We start from the raw sequence: 26,982 nt of genomic DNA on the forward strand, positions 1-26,982 counted from the left end.
CACTGCTGTCCCTGCTCACACGGACTGTAGTTATCTGCTGGAATGGTTTTGGAGGATGTTTGAATAGCATTTTTGAAATGTGGCAAGTCTGAGACTGAAAAGCCAGTAGAAATACACTACTTAATATCCTTGCAGTGAACTAGGTAAAATCCAACGTTATAGCAGTTATTATCAAAGATATGCTTGGAAAAAGAATATTAAAACAAAAACAGAAAAACAAAACAAGACACAAGCCCTGACTAGGTTAAGAACTTTCACCCAATACTAGCTTTGTATTTTAGCCTGGTTCTTCAGTTCCAGTGGCCACAAACTTCTCAGCATTACTCTAAATTTCTCCTTGTGTAGATTTACTGATAGAAGAGACATGACTACTTTGTAGGGTGGAGTACAAGCTAAACTGCTTGTTTTTACTATGATTACAAAACAGGGACACTACCAATTGTAATACACTTTGGTATATAATTAAAAGCATCTGATGCTCTGAACTGCTACAAGTCTATCTTAATCCAAAGGTAATCCTAATACCGAGTCCTAATACCAAATCTCCCAGATCTTCAAAAAAAAAAAAAGGAATTGCGTGAGAAATATTTCTGGAATTTGAGAAAAAATTGGGAAATGGGAATGAAGTGAATTGGGCTAAGAACGTCGTATTACAAACAGCCAGTATCATTTTAATTTTTCCATCTAGTATCTCAAGAAAGCGTATTATCTTTAATAAAATATTTCTGATACCAATATTCCTTGAAATACTAGTCTTTCAGTAAAGAGATCCCGGGATTTTAATTTACGAAGGCCTTTGACATTCCGAACTGGAGTCAAACGCCAAGAGACAGCAAACACCATACCTAGAAGCAGCAGTAAGTCTTGAGACAACCGAGAGCTAAGGGAAGGCGTGATTGGAAAAATCTCGCGAGAAGCACCGCATTCACTATTTTTCGCGATATTTTGGTGCCCAGCCTTTTTCCTATCTCTCGCAGGATCACGGTTAATCTCGCGATATTTGGGAAGTTCCGTTGGGAAGATGGCGGCGGCCGGGAGCACCCTTCTCTTCTTGCCGCCGGGGACTTCAGACTGAGCCTTCCCGGGAAGAGGGGGCACGGCTGGTGCCCTGCGTCCCGGGAGCCCGAACCAGCTTGGTTCCCTCATTAGTGGTGGGGAAGGGCTTATCCTCTTGTGTAGGACTCAGGACCTCCCCACCGTCAGGATGAAGGCTCAGGGGGAAACCGAGGGTGAGTGACTTGAGGGGGAATGCAGGGGGCGGGACACAGTTTGGGGGAGCCAATCTGTAAAAGGAGCTGGGGGGCCGATGCCTCCGCGGGGGCAACGCTCCCGAGGTCTTGGAGTCCAGGAGGCGGGATAGCTTCTGACTGCCTTCCTTGGTGATGGAGGGCTCTGACTCTGGGGTGATGGGGGTTCTCAACTTCTGTGAAGGTTTCCTGCTTAGCTAGGGACAATCAGTTGGGCCTCAGGACATTTTTAGCCTAAAGTTAAAGGAAGACCAGGCGAGTGAATCTAAAACCTGCTTACACCTCGTTTCAGAAGAGATGACTAAATAATGATATTAAAAAATAATAATATAGAGCCACGTGTCAAGTATTGGAGGATATTTTGGTGTGAGTGAAATGATTAGGACCTTATGATTTGAAAAGCCAGTAGTTTCATAGAATGTCACAATGTTCAGATTTTGTACTATTGTATATTTGTAAAGTGCGTTAAATTTCACCCTTTCAACGGCTGGACTAACAGCTGCTGAAAAACAACTTTTCTGTGGAACCTTACTTAGATTCTCTAAAGTTCTACACTCTTAAATGCTTCCTTAGCATTTTGGATATAGTTCTGTTAATAAAGATCACTGTATTAACTTTTACCCATCCATCTTCTCCACTTTGAGCTTTGTTAGATCAGGGACCTTGTCTTACTCATCATTGTGTAGTCCCTGGCACAAAAAGTGTTTGAGCATTCGTGTAAAGTACTTATCATCAGGCTTCTCGAGGAAAGGGGGGGATGGGGAGTGTATTTTAAAGGAGAGGAAGAAGAAAGATTTACTCCTTGGGTGACTGGTGAGTGTAAAATGGAAATTCGATGAGGCAAGAATTTTGACTAGTTTGCTCATTACTGTATCCCCAGCACATAAAATAATGCTTGAGTGAGTGAGTCTTGAAAGTGGAATTGTCAACAATGTGTCCAGAACTGTAAGCTGGCTGAAACAGCCCCAAAACCGGTTTTCCAGAAGATGAGAACATTGGAGGAGGGAATTTGAATCTTGATTTAGGAAATGTCACTGCCTTAACTCTGATTGCTGACATTCTATTCATCTTTCAGTGCCAACATCAACTGTCAACCTTTTCTGTAACATTCCCAGGACTAATATTGAACTTCTTTTTTGCTTTTCAGTTGTCATGTGTCTCTGTTTTTAACAGTATATCTCATTTTGCTTTCTGTGATGGTTATTTCCACTTTAACTTACGCACACCCCGTCACAGATATCATCTCAGACGTATTGTGTGTTTTTGCATCGTCAGTGGTCTCTAGAGCAGGTCCTCGCTCATACTAAGAAGCATAAGAATTAGAGGAAGGATCAGCTATATTTCAAAAGTAAAAATTTTAATAAAAATGAAACTATAATTCAATAATAAAAGTAATAAAAATTCAGAAATAAAAAATAAAAAACTAAATTTCAGTAATAAAGATTATAATTCAGTAATAAAAATTAAGAGGGCTGGAGAGCATAAGAGTTGTTCAGTCCAGGAAACTGAGGACTTTTCTACCTTTCTCTTACCTCCGCTGGAAACTCATCCTTTAGTCATTGACATATTCTCTATCCATGTAGTTTTAGTTTGAATTCAAACAGGAAAAATTAAAATGGCAAACACAGCCTGTTTTCTTGATAATACTTACACATTGATCTCTTAGAATTATGTCGAAAAATTAAGAAAGTCTGTATTTCACATTGAAAACCAACTAACTATGGTAAGGCCATGTTCAAACGTATGCTCTGCATATATCATGCAAGAGATTTATACATATCATGAAATGATTTTGTCACTAAACGTAGTCTTGATCCTGAAACATAATTAGAGGTGGTTCTTTTTTTGGTTTTCATTAAAAGACTGAATAGAAATCATTTATGTTCTATGGTGTTCATTTGATTAGACCCCAATTTCTGTGTCTTACTGTTATTAAAAGTAAATTATTTGTATATTTTGAAGTAAATGGTATTGAAAAATATTTTAACTGAGTTGTTACCAGGATAAAGTATGGGGATTTCTTTTGCAAGAAAAACTGGAGGGTCTTGAAAGAAGAGTTTCTAATGATGTTTTTTGATTTATATCATAGAGTCGGAGAAGCTGAGTAAGATGAGTTCTCTCTTGGAACGGCTCCATGCAAAATTTAACCAAAATAGACCTTGGAGTGAAACCATTAAGCTTGTGCGTCAAGTCATGGTGAGGATTATGCTGGTGGATAAAGTGTTGTGCTTAGATAATTATTTAATAAGCTAAGCTCCCTGCGTAGATTTTTTCAAACTAGTTACTATAGTGTGTCCTCAGTTTTTTGTTTGTTTATTTTATTATTTATTTATTTATTTATTTTAAAAGATTTTATTTATTTATTTGACAGAGAGAGACAGTGAGAGAGGGAACACAAGCAAGGGGAGTGTGAGAGGGAGAAGCAGGCTTCCCTACCAAGCAGGGAGCCCGATGCGGGGCTCAATCCCAGGACCCTGGGATTATGACCTGAGCCAAAGGCAGACGCTTAACGCCTGAGCCACCCAGGTGGCCCTGTTTGTTTAAGAGAGAGTGTGAGAGCACAAGCGGGCAGGGGGGTGAGGGGGGACGTTCGGAGAGAGAGGGAAAGAGAGAATCTTAAGCAGGCTCCATGACCAGCACAGAGCTGGATGTGGGGCTCTATCTTATGACCCTGAGATCATGACCTGAGCCCAAATCAGGAGTCAGACCCTTAACTGACTGAGCCATCCAGGTGCCCTCAGCCACTTGATTCCAATGAAATAGTATTTTCATTGTATCTATACTACTAATAGAGTTTGCAGTTGATTTTTTTTTAAAGATTTTGTTTTTTGAAAGGGAGAGAGAGAGAGCACACAAGCAGGGAAAGCAGCAGAGGGAGAGGGAGAAGCAGGCTCTCTGCTGAGCAGGGAGTCCAATGTGGGCCTTGATCCCAGGACCCTGGGATCATGACCTAAGCTGAAGGCAGATGCTTAACCAACTGAGCCACCCAGGTGCCCTGCAATTGATTTTTTAAAAATATTTATTTATTTATTTTAGAGAGAGGGCTTGGGAGCATGAGGGGAGGGGCAAAGGGAAAGGGAGAGAGAGTCTCAGGCAGGCTCTGTGCCGGGCTCTCTCTCACTGAGATCCTGACCTGAGCTAAAACCAAGAGTTGGATGCTTAACTGACTGCACCACCCAGGCACCCCTAGAGTTTGCAGTTGATTCTTAATTAGCTTTACCTGTTCACTCTGTCTACCTTTTCCTCTGTAGTACTACTTCTTGAGTCATTTACCAATATGGGGAGCCCTTAAGTGAAAGTTAAATGGAAGACTGGTGGGGGGGGGGCTTGGGGGTGGGTAGGGACTGGCTGTTAAAATTTCATCCATATGATTCCAGTGGTAGTCACATGATGTAGGAAAACTTTACTTCTGTGATTTGACCTGGGCAGTGGTTATATGGATGTGTTCACTTTGTGATAATTCATGGATCTCTTCACTAAAGATTCATATACTTTTTTGTATATATGTTATACTTCAATGAAAGTGCCCCCTCCTCCCCACCAAATCTTACTTTGGGTCCAGAGTAAGTTCACTTTAGTAGATTTATTAGTGTTTAAAATGAACATATCAGTATAGCCCTAGCAAAAGAACTAAATTTGCTGTCAAAAGACTTGTATTTGAGGTACTTACTATCTATGTGACTTTGGACAAATTACTGACTCTCTGAGTTTCCTCATCTGGAAAGTAGAGGCACACAATATCAGTTTGCTTTTCCACATAGTTTCGTTGTAAGAATCAAGTGAGATAATGGATATTACAGTGTTGTGTTGCTAAAAGATTTCTGTAGGGGTGCGTAGGTGGCTCAGTGGGATGAGCGTCTGCCTTCAGCTCAGGTCATGATCCCGGGGTCCTGGGATCGAGCCCCGTGTCAGGGAGCCGCTTCTCCCTCCCTCTCTGCCTGCTGCTCCCCCTGCTTGTGCTCTCTCTCTCTGTCAAATGAATAAATAAAATCTTTAAAAAAATATAAAAGATTTCTGTAACTGTAAATTCGACAAATGCATGTCTGTCTTCTGGTTGAGGATTATGTACATAGAATGTGGTTTTTTCTTTTGTGTTGTTTTGTTTAATGTATTAAATAAAAGAATGGCAGTTTTTCCAGTCTGGGGATTCAGAAGTTGTTACCAGGGAGCCATAATTTAGTTTGAAATATGTTCTGTAAATGATATTGTCATTAGAGAGACATCATGAAATAGAGGAATTCCAGGTGGCTATTTTTTTTTTTTTTAAGATTTTATTTATTTATTCGACAGAGATAGAGATAGCCAGCGAGAGAGGGAACACAAGCATGGGGAGTGGGAGAGGAAGAAGCAGGCTCATAGCGGAAGAGCCTGATGTGGGGCTCGATCCCATAACGCCAGGATCACACCCTGAGCCGAAGGCAGACGCTTAACCGCTGTGCCACCCAGGCGCCCCTCCAGGTGGCTATTAAGACCCTCTCTTGGGGAACCAGTGTCTTGGTTTGGTTATCACAGCTTCCACGGTCTACTTCTCACTTTGCATATTCAGAAACCTAATTTTATTGGTGTATTAAGACTTTGAAAGTTTTCAACAACTGACATATTAACAAAATCTCAGTAGACTAAAATGTAAATCAGACTGCCAATTTATTAATTTACCACAGAGGGTTTATCTTTCCAATTACCAAAATATTGGTATCCACTGTTCAGAGCAACCCCTTATCTGATCAAGGTATAAGGGAAGCCTGATTATTAATTAATCAGATGTTTGTTTTGTGTAGGTAGAATTAGAACAAAGAGATGGATTTAGGGCATGGAAAAGCCTGAAAACTATCCTTGTATCATAAAACTTTTCACATTTCTAGGGACTGGAATGTTGCACAGAGAGAAACTTCTTTGGATAGGATTAGAAAAACTGTCAAAGCTTTTGCTCTTTGGGAGTCCCTTTTTCTGGACTACATATTCTGTTTCTTAGAAGCAATCTGATTTTACTAAGGTTTGGTTTTATTTCTTAGATTACATGCAAGTCACCTTGTTAGATTTGGGAACTGCTAAATCTCCTGAGCCACCTCATTTAACTGGCTAAACTTAGGATGTAGTTACTTCTGCAGGAAGCTGATCTCATTTATTATATTTGATTCTTCCCTAATTTTTGATTCTTCCTAATCTAAAATAAGGTCTGGGCATACCTTTTTCTAGGTATATGGATGTATATGGATATGGATGTATATGGATAGGGAAGTATCCATGTTTATGAACTTTTCCTCTTGTGGATGAATGGACAGAGTAATAGGAGTCTATAGATTATCTTGAGTATATAGCGAATATAGTTACATAGACTATAGCATTTGGTCTCTAGATTATCCTGAAATATTACTACTAGGAGAAGTACATTTACCTGAAACACTGTTGGCTTGGTTAATTTCTACCTTAAATGTTTTCCTACTTAATACAGGAGAAGAGGGTTGTGATGAGTTCTGGAGGGCACCAACATTTGGTCAGCTGTTTGGAGACTTTGCAGAAAGCTCTCAAAGGTTTGTGAACATGTTTGAAATATGCTTTCTTAAAACACCCAATTTTAAAAAGATTGTTTTATACTTACCCAAGAAATGTAAATTGAGATAGATCAACTTTCTGTGCTAGGTGTTGCTCTTGCTTTCACTATGGAGTTGAGATGAGCTCTTACCTGAACTTCTGAAACATTTATTTTTTTATCTATTTTGGAGGCTGCTAGAGATTCAAAAGATAATTTATGGAGAATAACCATAAGGGAGCAGGGGAAAGTTCTTTTTTTTTCTTCACATGTTCTCTTCTAATTAACTCACAATAAGAAGATGGACATTTTCACTCTAATAAAAGATTTTTACATCGTTTATGGACAGTGTTTTCAGGAAAGCAAATAGAAATTAAATCATGAACTTAAATATTCATGCTCATAAATACTAGTTCTGTGTATTTTGGGGGGAAAATTATAGTAAAAACAGATTTTACTCTGATCCATCACAAATGAACCTGATTCAGCTGAATATTGCTTTTTTCCCCCTTGGGTTTCCTTTGAAATCTCAAGTTTGAGAGTGGGTTCCTACAGCCTTCATCGCCCCTTCTAACATTTCCTTCTCTCATGGTTAAGAATTCTTGTTTAGTTTATCAAAATGTAGAGGATCCCACTTTTCTTTCTTCCAACTCAACACAGAGCCTCAATGTTGAAAAACTCTGGTAGCCCTTCTCAACCTGTGGAAATAACCATAGTATGTGGAGGCAGAAGCTGGTACTTTTTAAAAAAATTGTGGTAAAATATACATAACATAAATGTTACCATTTTAACCATTTTATTTTATTTCATTTTATTTCGTTTTATTTTATTTATTTATTTTTTAAAAGATTTTTATTTATTTATGTGACAGAGAGACAGCCAGCGAGAGAGGGAACACAGCAGGGGGAGTGGGAGAGGAAGACGCAGGCTCCCAGCAGAGGAGCCTGATGTGGGACTCGATCCCGGAATGCCGGGATCACGCCCTGAGCCAAAGGCAGACGCTTAACAACTGCGCTACCCAGGCACCCCCCCTATTTCGTTTTATTTTTTAAAGATTTTATTTAGGGCGCCTGGGTGGCTCAGTCAGTTAAGTGACTGCCTTCAGCTCGGGTCATGATCTCAGGGTCCTGGGATCGAGTCCCACATCCGGCTCCCTGCTCAGCGGGAAGCGTGCTTCTCCCTCTGCCTCTGCTGCTCCCTGCTTGTGCGCGCGCGCGCTCTCTCTCTCTCTCAAATAAATAAATCTTAAATAAGGATTTTATTTATTTATTTATTTGACAGACAGTGAGAGAGGGAACACAAGCAGGGGGAGTGGGAGAGGGAGAAGCAGCTTCCCGCTGAGCAGGGAGCCTGATGCAGGGCTCGATTCCAGGACCCTGGGATCGTGACCTGAGCCAAAGGCAGTTGCTTAACAACTGAGCCACCCAGGTGCCCCAGACCATTTTAAATTATAGTTGAGTGGCATTAAGTACATTCACATTGTGTGTAGCCATCACCACCACTATCCATCTTTAGAACTTTTTCATCTTCCCAAGCTGAAACTCTATACTCATTTAACAGTAACTTCTTTCTCCCTCTCCTCAGCTGTAGGTAACCATCATTCTACTTTCTGTAAGAATTTGTCTACTCTAGATACCTCATATAAGTGGAATCAAACAGTATCTGTCCTTTTGTGACTGGCTTTTCTCTTAGCATACTGTCTTCAGTGTTCATCCATGTTGTGGCATGTATCAGAATTTCCCTGTTCTTTAAAACTAAATAATATTTTGTATGTATATACCACATTTAATTTCTACATTCATCCATGAATGGACATTGGTTTGTTTCCACCTTTTGGCTCTAGTGAATAATGCTATGAATATTTAATTTTTTTAAAAGATTTTATTTATTTATCAGAGAGAGAGCAGGAGCACAAGCAGCGGGGAGCGTCAGGCAGAGGAAGAAGCAGGCTCCCCGCTGAGTAGGACTCGATCCCGGGACCCCAGGATCATGACCTGAGCTCAAGGCAGATGCTTAACCGACTGAGCCACCTAGGCATCCCTTGAATATTTGTTTTTATGTTGGCTTGGTTTTGATGTTAATCTTCCTTATTCTAGCATTAGAAGATAACGTGTGTCTTTTTGAAGTTAAAGATAACTTATCCCAAGTGAGCAATGCAAAAGGGAGAGGAGAAAGGTTCAATAATTTTTTCAAATAGATCTTTTTTAAGTAAGCCCCCCCAACATGGGGCTCGAACTCAGGACCCCAAGGTCAACAGCCGCATACTCTACTGACTGAGCCAGCCGGGCGCCCCTCATATAGATCTTTTTTTTGACCCTTACTACTGCCTAGGTCACAGCTAAGTCTTACTGAAGAACTTGTAGAAATTATAAGAATTTAACTATTGAATGTAATGGCTTGGAAGGATGGATATACTCCTTAGGATGTTTTGGTCCTTCAAGAATAAAATTTAAGTTATTTGGAGCATTTTGTGATTTCCCTTTTTTACCCTTTCCTAGTAACATCTTTACCAGCAATGACTGACCGCTTGGAGTCTATAGCAAGACAGAACGGGTAAGTAGTCTATCTCAGGCAGAAATATTTAACTTAGTGTTGACTTTGGGTGGCTTTATTTATGTGTCTTCTATTAATTTTTGTTTTGATTTGTTCCTGCTAGACTGGGCTCTCATCTCAGTGCCAGTGGCACTGAATGTTACATCACGTCAGATATGTTCTATGTGGAAGTGCAGTTAGATCCTGCAGGACAGCTTTGTGATGTAAAAGTGGCTCACCATGGGGAGAATCCTGTGGTATGTGTTGTTGATATTTCACTGGAATCTGTGGGGTTTACTTAGGGACATTAATTTTAAAATGAATTGTTGGGGTTTGAAAGAGCTTGGGTTTAGGTTTTTTCATGAGCCACTGTAGAGATGATGTGATGGGCTATAACATCAATAACTTCAGAATTTAGAATAACATGGGTCCATCTCTGACATCATCCAAAGGCTTTGACAAGTGGAGACACTAGAGGAACGCTTTCCATTTCATATCAACAAACATGAGCCGCAATTGAACAATAGGTGCTGGGGAGACAGAGTTCCTTAAAGTTCCTATCCTCAAAGAGCTAATAATCAAGGACAGATAATCTTATACATAGCTAATGTCTCTGAAAAAGCCTGTAATAGAGATGAATATTTAATGCGTGTAACCAGATAGCTGAATATGGACTCCAAGGATGGCATTAAAGGGAGGTCCTAATGTTTTAGGCAAGCTACTCAAAGTTGATTCCTTTATAAACTAGTTCATATATTTTAATCTTTAATTTTCCACCCCAACCCCATGGTTTACTAAGTAGGAAGAAGATGCTTTTTGATATCTTAACATAAGGATTTTCTGTAGTTTTAATGTTTTTGTTATAAAGCATGTGCAGTTAACAAAAGAGAAAAATTTTTGATGTCTTCAGAGGCCTTAAAGTAGTTTAAAGTTTTAATGTGATTTCTTTAATTTCAGAGCTGTCCAGAACTTGTACAGCAGCTAAGGTAAGCAAATGACATTTATATTCCTTGGTATTGGCAGACAGTGCTGTTCTTTATAGCTAGTCTTGAGGGTGGTCAGAAGTTACTCTCCTGAGGAATGTATTAATTTTCTTGGATCAAGATTTTTCAGAGTCTGTATTTGTTCACTTTCAGAATTGACTTAGCTTGGTTTCTTAACCTACTCTATCTATCCCAGGGTTTCTCAACTTTGGTAGCATTGACAGTTTGGATTGGAAAATTCTTTGCTCTAGGGGGCTGCCCCGTGCATTGTAGGATATTTAACTGGATCCTTGGTCTCTCCCCTCTAGTTGCCAGTAGTATCTCCTGACCCATGACAATCAAAAATCTTTCTTGATACTGTCATATGTTCCCTGGAGGGCGAAATCACTTCTGGTTGAAAACTACCGATCTAGCCTCAAAAATTCTGTGTGCAACAAAAATAAATAGAAACTAATTATTGAATCAGAGAAGACTTGAGAAAATTGAGTCTATACTGTGCAAAGAACTTTTTTTCACTTTGAGAAAATTTGTTTTACATTTAAGGTATATGTGTGATAAATTCCCATCGTAGTAGAAGTGCTAGACTTGAAGAGTTTCTTAGCAGTTGATGACATTTCCCCCTGGATTATCCTTTCCTTTTAAATTGAGTGGAAATTTACTTTCTGGGATTTTGAGAAAGTCATTACATCAATTTTATGTCTTAAATATAGCAAAGTTCTCAGATACTACGTGGAGATGTCTTAAGATGTTAATATTGAGGAAATAAGTTTTATACTTGGTCTTTGCAGTGATCATTTTAATGTGTTCCTAGCCAAATGCACCAAATTTGAACCACCTTTTAAAAATTGCAATGCAACATAAAAACAGCCTTTTTATGAGTTCATTGCATCAGTTAAGTCTAGCAAACATGTGTTGCCAGAGTAGTCCAGAAAGCCAATATTTGTGGTTCTAATTGAGTAGGAAACTGCACCAATTTATGGACTGCTGGTGTTTTACAGTCAATTTGTAAGGATGTTTTGAAGTGGGAAGCTCAGAAGTAATATTAGCCTTTTTATGCTATTTTTAGTCACTTTGTATAGATGGTGATTTTAAGGTAGGGGGTATTTTTGCTGCTGCTCTTGTTTTGTTTTACTGTCTTCGTGGCATTTTGGGCAGTAAGTGTTCAATATATGCTCAGTAAATGCCTGACCAAATATCCGATATTGTTAGGGCAATTTAGCTTTCAAGAGACTTTTTTTTTTCTTTTTTTTTATGTTTGAAAAAAGATAACAGAGAATTAGAATTGTTGAGTTGTGTTGGATTCCTGAGCCTGCCCACAGAACCCAATTGACCAAGAATCCAAGCCTGAATATTGGGTTCTAGGAGGCGAGGGGTCTGGGTAGTAGTTTCTTTTTCCTTAGGCAGGTCTAGTCATAAGAACATTGTAGAATTTGTGGTTTGCCTCCACAGTACTCATCTCCTTTTCTCTAGGTCTCCTCTCTTTCTCTCTCCGGATGTTCATTTTCCTCTCTGCTTCTAGGTTGCCAAATACATACATGCAAGTGTTCTGTCTTCCCAATTTATTTATTTCCATTTCTTCTCCAATCAAAAGTTTGTTTTCCTCACGACATCCAATCATCTGAGTTACATATTAAGAAGAAAAGAAAATTATTTATTTAAACCAAGTCTCATTACTTAGGATGGAATTATTGGAGTATATGAATTATTAGGTCTTTTTGACTATCTTTTATAGTGCTTACAAGCACTTTCTCTAGATAAATGGGATAGAGAAAGGAAAACATTTCATATTCTTTTGCTACTTTTGATTGATTCTAGAAAACTTTGGGGGAAAAAGAGTAAAGCACATTATTAAAATTAGTTTTATGTAGCCATGATTTTGGGCACTTTGCATTAAGATTGAATAGTAATTGTATGTTTTATTCTCCTCCCTCTCCCCTGAACTCCTTATAGGGAAAAAAATTTTGATGAATTTTCTAAGCACCTTAAAGGTCTTGTTAATCTTTATAACCTTCCAGGGGACAAGTAAGTATTTTTTAAATTTTTTTTGCTTTTGTTGGGAAAATCAGTATAGATGTAAAAACCATTTTGTGCTTAGAAATTTGCTAAGTCTTTTGCCCTGTCTTAGTTTTGATTTCTTCTCATATTGACAACCTATAGCTTCCCAACTTTATATCTTTTGAAGGTATTTGAAATAAATATTTCTGTATTAATGGATATAATACTAAAAGAGACTATAATCCTTGAGATGTCTTCAATATATCGATTTTTAAGCTGAAAAGAAATTACTTGTTGTGGAACTGGCTCATCATTTTTATTTTTAACCTACCTGGGATTCTGTTAACTAGCTTAAACAGAATTGCCCTCTATGCTATGTTAATGTTTGTATGTGTGTGTGTGTTTCAACTATTTAACTCTTGTTCTCTTCATCTACTTTCTAGCAAACTGAAGACTAAAATGTACTTGGCTCTCCAGTCCTTAGAACAGGATCTATCTAAAATGGCAGTTATGTATTGGTAAGACTGGCTAAGGTGTCAATTCTGTATGATCCTCTGGATACTTTGTTCTTAAAGTTTTTTATCTAGGGGGTTCCTAGGGTCCTATATTATATTACAGATGCATATTATTATGTATTTTATCTATATCATATATCTTGTCCATCTCCTTTTACTTCCCAAATGATTGCATTCCATTTTCTCAGTATGTCTAAGTTGGTTGATATTTCATCAGTTTTATTTGAAGACTTGTCAAAACTGGCCTCACATATGATAAATAACAGTATAGTTGTAATTTTTGTTCACCATATTACAAACTGGCTTATACTTGTAAATAATCTCTTTACCTTGAAAGTGAAATACAATTGCTACATATCCAGTTACAGGACAAGTTATTAAGATAGTATTCCAAATCTTTTAACGGCTTCTCATTAGCACATTGTACACTAGTACCTTCAGGGCTTTAATACAAGCAAACATAGATCATTTGTCCCACAGGAAAGCAACCAATGCTGGTCCCTTGGATAAGATTCTTCATGGAAGTGTTGGCTATCTTACTCCAAGAAGTGGGGGTATGTGATCCTACTTTGCTTACTTTGAAAATTTTTTATCCATTTATTTATTTTTAAAAAGATTTTATTTATTTGTCAGAGAGATAGAGAGTACAAGTAGGGGGAACAGCAGGCAGAGCAGGCAGAGGGAGAAGCAGGCTCCCTGCTGAGCAAAGAACCCGATGCAGGACTCGATCCAAGGGTCCTAGGATTGTGACCAGAGACGAAGGCAGACGCTTAACCAACTGAGCCACCCAGGCATCCCCCCTTTTTTTTTTTTTTTTTTTTAAGATTGATTGATTGATTGATTTGAGAGAGAGACAGAGCACACGAGTGCGTGTTCAGGGGAAGGGGCAGAGGGAGAGGTAGAGACAATCTCCAGCAGACTCCCCACTGAGCACGGAGCCGAGATCATGACCTGAACCAAAATCAAGAGTCTGTCGCTTAACCCACTGAGCCACCTAGGCACCCTAAAAAATGTAAAAATGTTTTGTGTTAGTTAACGGGTCATTACATTTTTACCTTGGGTTTATAAGCAGAGGGAGAAAGTTACCAGTCACTTGTGTATTTTTAATTTGTTTCTAAGGTGTTAATACCTGCCTTCCCCCTGTTACATTTTTAAATTATGAAGTAAATTATTGCACTAGACTCAATACTTATGCTTCCATCATATTTCATAAGTTGTTTTGGAGCATGAGTCCTCTTACCTACGAAATTATTTTCTCATAAAAATGGGAACGTTTTTATTTGCAATTTACCTGATAAAAATAGTGATAAGTTTCATTTTGCATAGGTCATTTAATGAACCTGAAGTACTATGCCTCTCCTTCTGACCTGCTGGATGATAAGACTACATCTCCCATCATTTTGCATGAGAATAATGGTAAGACTCTAACTGAAAAGCAACTGAAGGTTTTTGTTCAGTGTTTTAAAAATACTTAAAATAATTTGAATGTCTGACCTGGTTGTGTATTTCCTGATTTGCTACTTCCTAATAAATTTGCTGCTGTTCCTATCAGATTTTACATCTGATTCTCTCTCTCTCTCTCTCTCACACACACACACTCTCTCTTAAGTATATACACATGTATGTGTACACATACATAATAATAAAAGCTTAACAGGTGCTTTGGAACAAGTGAATGAATGAAAAGGTATAAACCATTTGATTGAAATAATCCCCTTTAATCATTACTTCAAAGGTGAAGAGATTAGCCAATTTACAATAATGAATTGTTACTATTTGCATTGTTAAAATTTTATTTCTCATTTGAAGAATGAGAAAGCCCAATGTAAGGCTTGAACTCACAACCCTGAGATCAAGACCGAAGATGAAATCAAGAGTCGGATGCTTTACCAACTGAGGCGCTCCTCTATTTGCATTTTAATACACTAAAACAATGAGAAATGGCCTAATACCTCATTTGGTCCCCTTGTAACTTTAGTCCTTGACTATCCTATAATCATAAATCTATTTAAGTGCATTCTGGAATTGGAGAAAATAATTAAGTGTTGGTAATGAGTCTTTAAGAAATTTTTTTTCCTTTGGACTGCATTGCTTCCTGTATTTTGTTTTACTTACTGACAGAAATATTGGTTGTAGAAGGTAGCTTCTTGAACTTTTTCTAAGTGATAGAGGTATTAGAGTATCTGATAAATGAGGGCTGACAAATTATGCAGAATTTAGCCTGCTTTTTGTTTTTAAAGGTTAAGATCCCTGTAATTTGTGTTATTTTGGAGAATATCGTTTTTCTTTCCTATTCTCAGTTCCTCGATCATTGGGCATGAACGCATCAGTGACAATTGAAGGAACGTCTGCTATGTATAAACTCCCAATTGCACCGTTAATTATGGGGTCACATCCAGTTGACAACAAATGGTAAGTTAAGTATAATTCTAGCGAAGTTCATTTTTTCAACTTCAAGCCCAGTATGAAACAAGTATTACTTTGACTTGCTTCTTTCCTCACTAGACTTTCTAGGGATTGGCTTTTTATTTTATTTTATCCATTTAATTTCTCTTTTCAATATCTATTTTGAATGTTCCTCTCTGAAGTCTCCTTATAGAACAAATTGTCCTGAGAGAAAGAGAAGAACTGTACTAATTCCACTGGTTTAATGACTGCTTCTTTTTTTCTTATGTTGATCATGGGGCTTCTGTTGACTGGAGTAATAACTAGAGACTCAAGATAGATGCTTGATTAAATACTTTAGGGTTAATAAATAGAATGTTTTGGAACTAGGGGAAGAAAGTTGAAAGAGTAAACTTTTTAAGATTATTTATTTATCGTTTATTTATTTGAGAGAGCATGCGTGCATGCACTCGAACAGGGGGAGAGGGACAAGTAGACTCCACACTGAGCACGGAGCCTGACGCTGGGCTCCATGCGGAGCTTGATCCACAGCCCTGAGATCATGACCTGAGCCGAAATCGGAAGTTGGATACTTAACCAAAGTGCCACAAAGTGAACTTTCTTTTAAACATTGTATTTATTTATTTATTTGTTTTAAGTAATCTCTACACCCAATGTGGGGCTCAGACTCATGGCCGCAAGATCAAGAATTGCATGCTCTACTGACTGAACTAGCCACGTGCCCCAAAAGAGTGAACTTTGATAGGCTTTTGTTAAATGATACAGACATGCCTAAGAATGGGTGTTTAGATTTTTCATTTTTATATCAAGTCAAAATCCAACCCACCCCCTTCTTTTTTTTGAAGGACCCCCTCCTTCTCCTCCATCACCAGTGCCAACAGTGTTGATCTTCCTGCCTGTTTCTTCTTGAAATTTCCCCAGCCAATCCCAGTATCTAGAGCATTTGTTCAGAAACTTCAGAACTGCACAGGTGAGTTTTAAGCATTAAGAGCTAATTCTTGTTAAAAATGTGAAAAACAAACTTCAAATTCAGATGATCTTAGACCTCTTTCAGTCTTGGCTTCAAAAAAGTACTGATGGGTATAAATGTCATGGTGCTTTGTACTAGTAAATGCTTAGTAAGTATTCTTTTTCAATAAATGGATGAATGAAATAGAAGTCATGAAGAGAAAACAGAGCTGTCAATATTTTGATGTTATTTTGATCATTATGTTCATTCTTCTTTTTCCAGGAATTCCATTGTTTGAAACTCAACCAACTTACGTACCCCTCTATGAACTGATTACTCAGTTTGAGCTGTCAAAGGACCCTGACCCCATACCTTTGAATCACAACATGAGATTTTATGCTGTAAGTAAGGCTCCATAGATTGTTGTAGGTTATATTTGAACCCAAGATCAGAATCTTCCTTCATAGGATTACTGAGGTCAGAAACATTCTTTTGGACTACTGGATCATATCCTAGTTCCTCATTCAGTCAGGAAATTACACAAATTTCTGAAACATACTTCAGAAAAAGAGCATGAGGTTCCAAGTCAGGAAATAACAATGTACATTTCATGGCCAAATTTTCAGATGAAAGTCTCTTAACGGTATCCTGAACTTTTATAAGTTTGTAAGTAGATGTTAAGAATTCTTAATGTTGAAGTCTTTCAAGTGTCATGAGCTTATAATCTGAAAAGATCCTTCAAGTACATACAGAGAAGAAAGTGCTAGAATGAATAAATTAAGGAAGGTTCCAAAACCTCATCTGGACTTGAATTTATTTGAATGTTTGAGGATAGTCTAGACTAAAGTAGAAGTTCCCAAATTCTGACTGTTGCAGTTATATTACACAAGGTGTTTTATTAAAAATACAGATTTTGCCCTTATAGTTTAGGTGCTTCTTTTATACAGATTTCTGAGGTAATTTTTGTTCATTAGGTTAGGAAACCACTCATAGAACATTTATAGAAAAGGGTTTTTTTTCAGCGAAGTGAGTAATTGGCATTTATAACATCGGCTGACCGAAGAATTCACTGTGGAGTTTAATTATTCACTGAGAAACTGCTGCTGATTTTTGGGGAGTAAGGGTTTTTCCCTGGATATTTTGTGGTTGGAGCGTGATGGGTTAGTAAATAGTGTTCATTTCCTTTGTTCTTTTTGCCCAGGCGCTTCCAGGTCAGCAGCATTGCTATTTCCTCAACAAGGATGCTCCTCTTCCAGATGGCAGAAGTCTACAGGGAACCCTCGTTAGCAAGATCACCTTTCAGCACCCTGGCCGAGTTCCTCTTATCCTAAATCTGATCAGACATCAAGTGGCTTATAACACCCTAATAGGAAGTTGTGTCAAAAGAACTATTCTGAAAGAAGGTACTGCCTTTCCTTTTGATATACTTACTGGCAAAGGGAACCTGTTTGCTCTCATGGTTCTCTAATTTGTTGGCTTATCATATCTCCTGTGGAGCTTTTATAACTGGTTTCCATTTGCAAGTGAACTGAATTAGAACCTCAGTGGGAGGAGTTGGGAATCTAGTTTAAGCTCCACATATAATTATGATGGAACTAATCCATAAATTGGCATTTGGAAACCACTGGTTTTTTGCAATGGACTTTTTTTCTACGTACAGTGATATAATTAGGTACCTACAGGCCTGAACCTTACAGCAGGTATAGAAGGTAGAACTTGGGATGCTGTGGGAAGAGATAATTTCCTTCCTTCCTTCCTTTTCCTTCTTTCCTTCCTTCCTCCCTCCCTCCCTTTTCTTTCCTTCCTCCTTCCCTCCCTTTTCTTTACTCCCTCCCTTCCTTTTCTCTCCTCCTTCCTTCCTTTCCTTTTCTTCCTTTCCTTTTCTTTCTTTCCTTCTCTCCCTCCTTCCTTCCTTCCCTTTCTTTTTCTTTCTTCCTCCCTTTCCTCCTTTCTTTCCTTTCTTGTCTGTCTTTCTTAATCTCTACACCCAATGTGGGGCTCTAATTCATAACCCTGAGATCAGGAGTTGCATGCTCTGCCAGGTGCCCCAGAGACGATTTCTTGAGATTTAAATTTGGGGTGGTTAGGACAGTGCTTCCCAGCTTTTAGTCTTGCCTGAGTATGTTTCCTGTCCCCATTCTTTGGGGGGATCTTAAGCTTAAAAAGGGGTAAGACCCATGCCCTTTTCTTTTTCTCCCTAGATTCTGGAATGCTGATATTTTTCAAACACAGTTTGCTGCTAGAATCCCTGATGAGACTTTTGGCTGCTCTAATTAACTGTAGTTAATTTTTTACCTTAGTTGTAAAGCACTTCAGTAATAGAGATGTATTAGTGCGAATGGCAGGCAAAAAGAAACAAGGAAGGCAAATCAGGAGATCTCTGTTTTGAGAATAAGAATTGCTTTAGAGGGGCGCCTGGGTGGCTCAGTTGGTTAAGTGTCTGCCTTCAACTCAGGTCATGATCCTGGAGTCTCGGGATCCAGCTCCATGTTGGGCTCCCCCCGGGAGCCTGCTTCTCCGTCCCCCCTACCCCTTTCCGCTGTGTTCTCTCTCTTGCTCAGTCTCTCAAATAAATAGTAAAATCTTTAAAAAAAAAAATGCTTCAGAAATGAGAAATTTTAGAGAGAGTAATGACACTGATCGTGTGCCAGTGTGCTTATGGCCCTTCTATTTCATGTATTTGAATCCTGGAAGAATTCTCCAAGTAGTTTCAGGGCATCTGGAAATTAGTTTTTGTAAGATAGTTACAAAGTTAGTCCTGCGAGAGATGTGTGATTTTTCCCAAGAAAGTGTGTGATCCTTGTCTCTGGGCTGCCAGCATGTTTGGCTTAGGAACCTATGATGATAGTTAGATATTATATGTGTATTTGGCATAATATCATTTTATTTATTTATTTACTTATTTTACAGATTTATTTTTTTATTTTAGAGAGGGCGCAAGCAGGGGGATGGGCAGAGGGAGGGAGAGGGAGAAAGAATCCTCAAGCAGACTCCCTGCAGGACCTTGAGATCATGACCTGAGCTGAAATCAAGAGTTGGCCGCTTAACCAACTGAGCCACCCAGGCACCCCAAGGATATGATTTTATTTTATTTTTAAAAAAGATTTTATTTATTTATTTGACAGAGAGCACAAGCCCGGGAAACAGCAGGGAGAGAGAGAAGCTGGCTCCCCGTGGAGCAGGGAGCCTGATACAGGGCTTGGTCCCAGGACTCTGGGATCATGACCTGAGCTGAAGCAGACATTGAACTAACTGAGCCACCCAGGTGCCACCCCAAGGATATAATTTTAGATTATAGCCCCTACATCCACGCTTACCAAGCTATGGGCCACATAGCTAACATCTGCAAACACTGATAGAAAGCAGGGTTTATGGCAGTGGTTCTGGATGTCTTCTTATCAAATAGAATGAAAAACTCTTGGCCACATTTATTTTCAGAATTCCCTTTCAAGGCAAGGCATTTGTATCTGTCAAAATCTTTAACAATTTAGGGATTAAATGGTCTTCATTTTAGAAAGTGGAAGTTTAGTTACTTCTTTGTTTTGGAGTATTTATAACATAAGCTGACATATTTTTTGGAATTTGATTCCTTTTGTCACCCGTGAATGATATAGTAGGTTTTACGTGTAAAAAATGTGTGGGATTGGAGTACCTGGGTGGCCCCATCGTGTGCCTTCAGCTCAGGTCATGATCCTAGGCTCCTGGGATCAAGCCCTACCTCAGACTCTCTGCTCAGCAGGGAGTCTGCTTCTCCCTCTCTGTCTGCCCCTCCCCGTTTGTACTCTTTCACACTCTCTGTCAAATAAATAAATATCTTTTAAAAAATAAATAAAAGTTGACTTACCTAAAAAAAAAATGTGTGGGATTTAGTTTCTAAGGAGACAGAGAATTTCATTCTGTTTACTTCGGGATTATTATTTACTAGTGTCTAGTCTTATAGTTGGTTGATTATTTTATGATCCTTTTCTTTGCCTTTTAGATTCTCCTGGCCTCCTCCAATTTGAAGTGTGTCCTCTCTCAGAATCCCGTTTCAGCGTATCTTTTCAGCACCCTGTGAATGACTCCCTGGTGTGTGGTGAGTTGTGAGGGGGCTAGCAGTTTTCTCAGGGCAGTGATTTGGTCCCTTTATCTTCTTTTTGAAGTCAGAAGCTGCTTTTCTTTCAACTCCTATACATTTTGTCTTTCAGTGGTAATGGATGTGCAGGACTCAACACATGTGAGCTGTAAACTGTACAAGGGGCTGTCAGATGCACTCATCTGCACAGATGACTTCATTGCCAAAGTTGTTCAAAGGTAGCACTGGCCCTTTTCCATCAGAGTCCCATTAAGAGGTGTATAAGGAACACTGTTTTCAGTGTTACAGTGAATGGAAATTTAGGAGGAAAGCATTTAGTCACTGCTTTGAATTCACCTTTCTCTGCTTTGGGATTCAAAAGCAATGTGAGCTTTGGTTTTTTAAATATCATTATGAGAGTAATAGGAAATAAGGTAGGTAACTTTAGGTCTAGTATTAGGGTTCTTTTAGGAGGGAGACAGCTGAAATAAGATGTAGATTTTATTATTTTTTTTACTTTGCATCACTTTTTAACATATGTAGTATGTCAAATGGTGGCATGTGGGAAGATACTTAAGCCAGTTAGCTTCCCAGAAACATTAACATGTAATTTTGAGATTTTTCTAGATTTTTCTAATATGTAATTTCTAGATTTTTCTAGGTGCTTGTGGCCTGTATTGTAAATAAATATTATTGGAACACAGCCATGTCTCTTCATTTATATATTATCTGTGCCATTTTTTTTTTTAATTTATATTTTTAGAGCAAGAGAGTATGTGGGGTGGGGAGGGGCAGAGGGAGAGAGAGAGAATCTCAAGCAGACGCCCTGCTGCGTGGGGAGCCTGATGTAGGGCTTGATCTCAGGATTCTGAGATCATGACCTGAGGTGAAATCATGTCAACCGACTGAGACACCCAGGTGCCCCTATATATTGTCTGTGGTGCCTTTTGAGCTAAGATGGCAGAATAGTTGGACAGAAATCATGTATCTTCAAAAGCCTAAAATATTACTATTTGGTCTTTTAAGAAAGGTTGCTAAAATGTTCTAGAGCAAAGTGTTTTCGAAAATAATATTGTTAAATTTGTCTGTAAGATAAAAAGTACTTTGCTTTAAAATAATCAAGATTTTATATCAATAATAGCATCTTTCACAGTATAGCTTTGGGATGATCTAAGCCATTAAAGTTTAGAATTTGATGGTTCAAGATATTATTGTAGTGGTTCATTAATTAAGATAAATAGCATATCCCATTAATCACATGTGAAGCCCCAAAAGAAAGGCATTTTCTTACTGAGTTCATTATTACCAGTTTTCTTTTAGTTCAGTATTATAACATCTAATTTGGACTCTTGTTTATGTTTGTGGTTGGTTTTTGGTAGTGCTTCCAAAGAGGTTGAGATTGCCTGCTGGAGCAGATTCTTTTTAGAATGAATTTGCCCAAAGGTCTGGCATTTTATAGAACTATCTCTGCCTCTTAGGTTATTTGCCTTACCTGAAATTTGCCTACTGTAAACCTCTGAGGGCATATCTGAATCTCAGGTAGAATTAAAGCCTGTTTTCCCAAATAAAAATTGTTTTCATTCAGCAGCTAATACACTGCTAACTTTGTTTTTCCTATCTTATCTTACAGATGTATGTCCATCCCTGTGACGATGAGGGCTATTCGGAGGAAAGCTGAAACCATTCAGGCCGACACCCCAGCACTGTCCCTCATTGCAGAGACAGTTGAAGACATGGTGAAAAAGAACCTGCCCCCGGCTAGCAGCCCAGGGTATGGCATGACCACAGGCAACAACCCAATGAGTGGTACCACTACACCAACCAACACCTTTCCGGGGGGTCCCATTACCACCTTGTTTAATATGAGCATGAGCATCAAAGATCGGCATGAGTCGGTGGGCCATGGGGAGGACTTCAGCAAGGTGTCTCAGAACCCAATTCTTACCAGTTTGTTGCAAATCACAGGGAACGGGGGGTCTACCATTGGCTCGAGTCCGACCCCTCCTCATCACACGCCGCCACCTGTCTCTTCGATGGCCGGCAACACCAAGAACCACCCGATGCTCATGAACCTTCTTAAAGATAACCCTGCTCAGGATTTCTCAACCCTTTATGGAAGCAGTCCTTTAGAAAGGCAGAACTCTTCTTCCGGCTCACCCCGGATGGAAATATGCCCGGGAAGCAACAAGACAAAGAAGAAGAAGTCATCAAGATTACCACCTGACAAACCCAAGCATCAGACTGAAGATGACTTTCAGAGGGAGCTATTTTCAATGGATGTTGACTCACAGAACCCTATCTTTGATGTCAACATGACAGCAGATACGCTGGATACGCCACACATCACTCCAGCTCCAAGCCAGTGTAGTACTCCCCCAACAACTTACCCACAACCAGTACCTCACCCCCAACCCAGTATTCAAAGGATGGTCCGACTATCCAGTTCAGACAGCATTGGCCCAGATGTAACTGATATCCTTTCAGACATTGCAGAAGAAGCCTCTAAGCTTCCCAGCACTAGTGACGATTGCCCACCCATTGGTACCCCTGTTCGAGATTCTTCAAGTTCTGGGCATTCTCAGAGTGCCCTGTTTGACCCTGATGTCTTTCAAACCAATAATAATGAAAATCCATACACAGATCCAGCTGACCTAATTGCAGATGCTGCTGGAAGCCCTAGTAGTGACTCTCCTACCAATCACTTTTTTCCTGATGGAGTAGATTTTAATCCTGATTTGTTGAACAGCCAGAGCCAAGGTGGTTTTGGAGAAGAATATTTTGATGAAAGCAGCCAAAGTGGAGATAATGATGACTTCAAAGGATTTGCATCTCAGGCACTAAATACTTTGGGGGTGCCAATGCTTGGAGGTGATAATGGGGAGACTAAGTTTAAAGGCAATAGCCAAGCTGACACAGTTGATTTCAGTATTATATCAGTGGCTGGGAAGGCTTTGGGTCCTGCAGATCTCATGGAGCATCACAGTGGTAGCCAGAGTCCTTTATTGACTACTGGGGACTTAGGGAAAGAAAAGACTCAAAAGCGAGTAAAGGAAGGCAACGGCACCAGTAACAGTAGTCTGTCAGGTCCAGGATTAGATAGCAAACCAGGGAAGCGCAGTCGGACCCCTTCTAATGATGGTAAAAGCAAAGATAAACCTCCAAAGCGGAAGAAGGCAGACACAGAAGGGAAGTCTCCGTCTCACAGTTCTTCTAACCGACCTTTCACCCCACCTACCAGTACAGGTGGATCCAAATCTCCAGGCAGTTCAGGAAGATCACAGACTCCCCCAGGTGTTGCTACACCACCTATTCCCAAAATCACTATTCAGATTCCTAAAGGCACTGTGATGGTGGGCAAGCCCTCCTCCCACAGTCAGTATACCAGCAGTGGTTCTGTGTCTTCCTCAGGCAGTAAAAGCCACCATAGCCATTCTTCCTCCTCTTCTTCCTCATCTTCTGCTTCCAACTCAGGCAAGATGAAAAGCAGTAAATCAGAAGGTTCGTCAAGTTCCAAGTTAAGCAGCAGTGTATATTCTAGCCAAGGGTCTTCTGGATCTAGCCAGTCCAAAAATTCATCACAGTCTGGGGGGAAGCCAGGCTCCTCTCCCATTACCAAGCATGGACTGAGCAGTGGCTCTAGCAGCACTAAGATGAAACCTCAAGGGAAGCCATCATCACTTATGAATCCTTCTTTAAGTAAACCAAACATATCCCCTTCTCATTCAAGGCCACCTGGAGGCTCTGATAAGCTTGCCTCTCCAATGAAGCCTGTTCCTGGGACTCCCCCATCCTCTAAAGCTAAGTCCCCCATCAGTTCAGGTTCTGGTGGTTCTCATATGTCTGGAACTAGTTCAAGCACTGGCATGAAGTCATCTTCAGGGTTAGGATCCTCAGGCTCGTTGTCTCAGAAAACTCCCCCATCATCTAATTCTTGTACAGCATCTTCCTCTTCCTTTTCCTCAAGTGGCTCTTCCATGTCATCCTCTCAGAACCAGCATGGGAGTTCCAAAGGGAAATCTCCCAGCAGAAATAAGAAGCCGTCCTTAACAGCCGTCATAGATAAACTGAAGCATGGGGTCGTCACCAGTGGCCCTGGAGGTGAAGACCCAATGGATGGCCAGATGGGGGTGAGCACAAATTCTTCTAGCCATCCTATGTCCTCCAAACATAACATGTCAGGAGGAGAGTTCCAGAGTAAGCGTGAGAAAAGTGATAAAGAAAAATCCAAGGTTTCCACCTCAGGGGGTTCAGTGGATTCATCTAAGAAGACCTCAGAGTCAAAAAATGTGGGGAGCACAGGTGTGGCAAAAATTATCATCAGCAAGCATGATGGGGGTTCTCCCAGCATTAAAGCCAAAGTGACTTTGCAGAAACCTGGGGAAGGTAGTGGAGAAGGGCTCAGGCCTCAGATGGCCTCTTCCAAAAACTATGGCTCTCCACTCATCAGTGGTTCCACTCCAAAGCATGAGCGTGGCTCTCCTAGCCATAGTAAGTCACCAGCATATACCCCCCAGAATCTGGACAGTGAAAGTGAGTCAGGCTCCTCCATAGCAGAGAAATCTTATCAGAACAGTCCCAGCTCAGATGATGGTATTCGACCTCTTCCAGAATATAGCACAGAAAAGCATAAGAAGCACAAAAAAGAAAAGAAGAAAGTGAAAGACAAAGATCGAGACCGGGACCGGGACAAAGACCGGGACAAGAAAAAATCTCACAGCATCAAGACAGAGAGTTGGTCTAAATCACCCATCTCTTCAGACCAGTCCTTGTCTATGACAAGCAACACAATTTTATCTACAGACAGGCCCTCAAGGCTCAGCCCTGACTTTATGATTGGGGAGGAAGATGACGATCTTATGGATGTGGCCCTGATTGGCAATTAGGAACCTCACTTTTTAAGACAAAAATGGCCAGAGAAAAACTAATAAGTGTATAGGCAAACCACCGTAAGGGGTGAGTCAGACAGGTCTGATTTTGTGTTCGAGAATCTTAAATGGCATGGCTTTTGACACCGAGCTGGGTGAACTTAGAAAGGCATAGCCAGACCCTACTAAAGAGACCATAGGGTTTGATTCTGGTTACCAAGAATCACTTTTTCCTTTGCCAGAGAAAAAAAGAGAAAAAAAAAAAAAAGTTAAAATACTTGCATATGAAAGGGAGGGGGTGGGGGGGCATAGGGAGAGGGAAGGGTGGGAAGCAGTTATGTGGGAAATATTCATATATATTTTTTCTCCCTTTTTCCATTTTTAGGCCATGTTTTAACTCATTTTAGTGCATGTATTTGAAGGGCTGGGCAGCAAATGAAAAAGCAATACATTCCTTGATGCATTTGCATGAAGGTTGTTCACTTTGTTTGGATAGTTGTCCATTTGAGGCATGGGCAAATGAAGGACTTTGGTCATTTTGGACACAAGTAATGTTTGGTGTCTGTTTCTTAGGAGTGATTGGGGGAGGCAAGATAATTTTAGCTATTTATTTGTAATATTTTAACCCTTTATCTGTTTGTCTTTATACAGTGTTTCTAATTCTGTGAGGTTCAGGGTTCAAAGCGATGGGAGGTGGAAGAGCAAGGCTTATTTGGTGGTAGGGAGCCTGTAGCTTGTGCTGGTACTGTAGCATTAAGCCCAAGCAGATTAGTCAGAGTCCACCTTTGGAGTTAAGTAGAAAAACCAAAATGGTATTTTTGTTTTAGGAGGTTTATCATAGGGTTCAGACATCATAGGAATATTAGGACTTACCTCTCTGTGGAGGTACTGATTTATAGTCTCTTTGTCCTTTAATAAAGGCTGGGCTGGCTTTTTGGGATGTAAACATGTTTTCAGATGCAGTAAGGTTTAATGTACAGCCTCCCTGATCCAGTGGCATGAAAACCATTACAGAATTAATAGTTCTCCTATTTCCACAATGTGCCAAAAGTCCACATCCCAGCATTTTGTTTGTAGGAGAACTGATGCCATTCCTGAGAGCTGGGCTCCTTGTTTCTCTGCATCACATGGAGAAGGAGTCCAGACTTCAATCTCTCCACTGTATGTTCCCTTAGATAAAACAGTAAAAAATTTGCAGCCATAGTTCACTTAAAACAATTTCAAGCTCACTTGAAGTAATGGGGGCCTGGAATGCTAGGTGGGCATGAAGATAAACCCTTGCTACTATGTAGCAACCCAATTGGACCTTTTTGGAGGAATAGGTCTGAGTCTGGATTCTGGGGGACATCAATAAGAAGCCTTCTCATAAATATAGAAATCCAGGAGACCATTTGAGTGCAACACAAGTTCTCAGTATTTGGAGGGTCCTCTCAAAATTCTGCGGCCTTACTTTGATTTTGACACCTGCACTGTGCCATTCCTGATGATTCCATTCAGGATCTGTATCAGCAGGACGGGGCACAGTCCCCAGCACAACTCTTCTGGATTAAAAAAAAAAAAAAAAAAAAAAAAAAGCCAGGTGATTCATTTGTGTGTGTGTGTGATAAATGGAGTGACTTCATCAGATATTGAAGAAGATTTCTATATTCAGCTCTTTCTGCAGGTTGGAGTTAGCATAGAGTTGGAAAATCAGCTTTGGCGTTCTTTCCTGACTGTCTCTGATTTCCTCTAGTGTTCTCCCTTTTCTGGTCATCAGCTCTCAACAACTCTGCCACTTTTGTGTCCCAAGGTAATAAGAAGTAGGAAACGAAACATTGCAAAGTGGAGCAAGAAAAGTTATCGGTTACCGTATCAGAGTCAAATGTCTTGGGTGACACTAAGGAGGACATGGGCAAGGTGATACCAG

General features: G+C 39.7%; 1 protein-coding gene across 2 annotated transcripts; it reads left to right on the top strand.

Annotated features, from left to right (window-relative positions):
• Positions 1-980: 980 nt before the first annotated feature.
• Positions 981-26,650, top strand: MED1 (mediator complex subunit 1). 2 transcript variants are annotated; one of them, XM_045777750.2, is made up of 17 exons: positions 981-1,229; positions 3,337-3,443; positions 6,700-6,778; positions 9,276-9,330; positions 9,434-9,566; positions 10,267-10,295; positions 12,243-12,314; positions 12,731-12,805; positions 13,283-13,356; positions 14,129-14,218; positions 15,103-15,214; positions 16,054-16,178; positions 16,440-16,558; positions 17,359-17,560; positions 20,137-20,232; positions 20,345-20,450; positions 21,842-26,650. In XM_045777750.2, the coding sequence occupies exons 1-17, from the start codon at positions 1,205-1,207 to the stop codon at positions 25,092-25,094; spliced, it is 4,752 nt and encodes a 1,583-aa protein (XP_045633706.2). In that variant the 5' UTR covers positions 981-1,204; the 3' UTR covers positions 25,095-26,650. The 2 variants fall into 2 exon arrangements, with proteins under 2 accessions (XP_045633706.2, XP_045633707.2); XM_045777751.2 differs by lacking the exons at positions 981-1,229; positions 3,337-3,443; positions 9,434-9,566 and having other exon boundaries at positions 6,699-6,778.
• Positions 26,651-26,982: the final 332 nt, after the last annotated feature.

The sequence above is a fragment of the Ursus americanus genome, chromosome 23 (assembly GCF_024610735.1).
Source record: "Ursus americanus isolate L20-20 chromosome 23, mUrsAme1.1.p, whole genome shotgun sequence".
Taxonomy (NCBI): Eukaryota; Metazoa; Chordata; class Mammalia; order Carnivora; family Ursidae; genus Ursus; species Ursus americanus.

Coding starts and splice junctions, on each gene's coding strand:
- MED1 (XM_045777750.2), top strand. CDS start 1,205: ATGAAGGCTCAGGGGGAAACCGAGG. Junction 10,296..12,242: donor GAACTTGTACAGCAGCTAAG/GTAAGCAAATGA, acceptor AACTCCTTATAG/GGAAAAAAATTTTGATGAAT. Junction 12,315..12,730: donor TATAACCTTCCAGGGGACAA/GTAAGTATTTTT, acceptor TCTACTTTCTAG/CAAACTGAAGACTAAAATGT.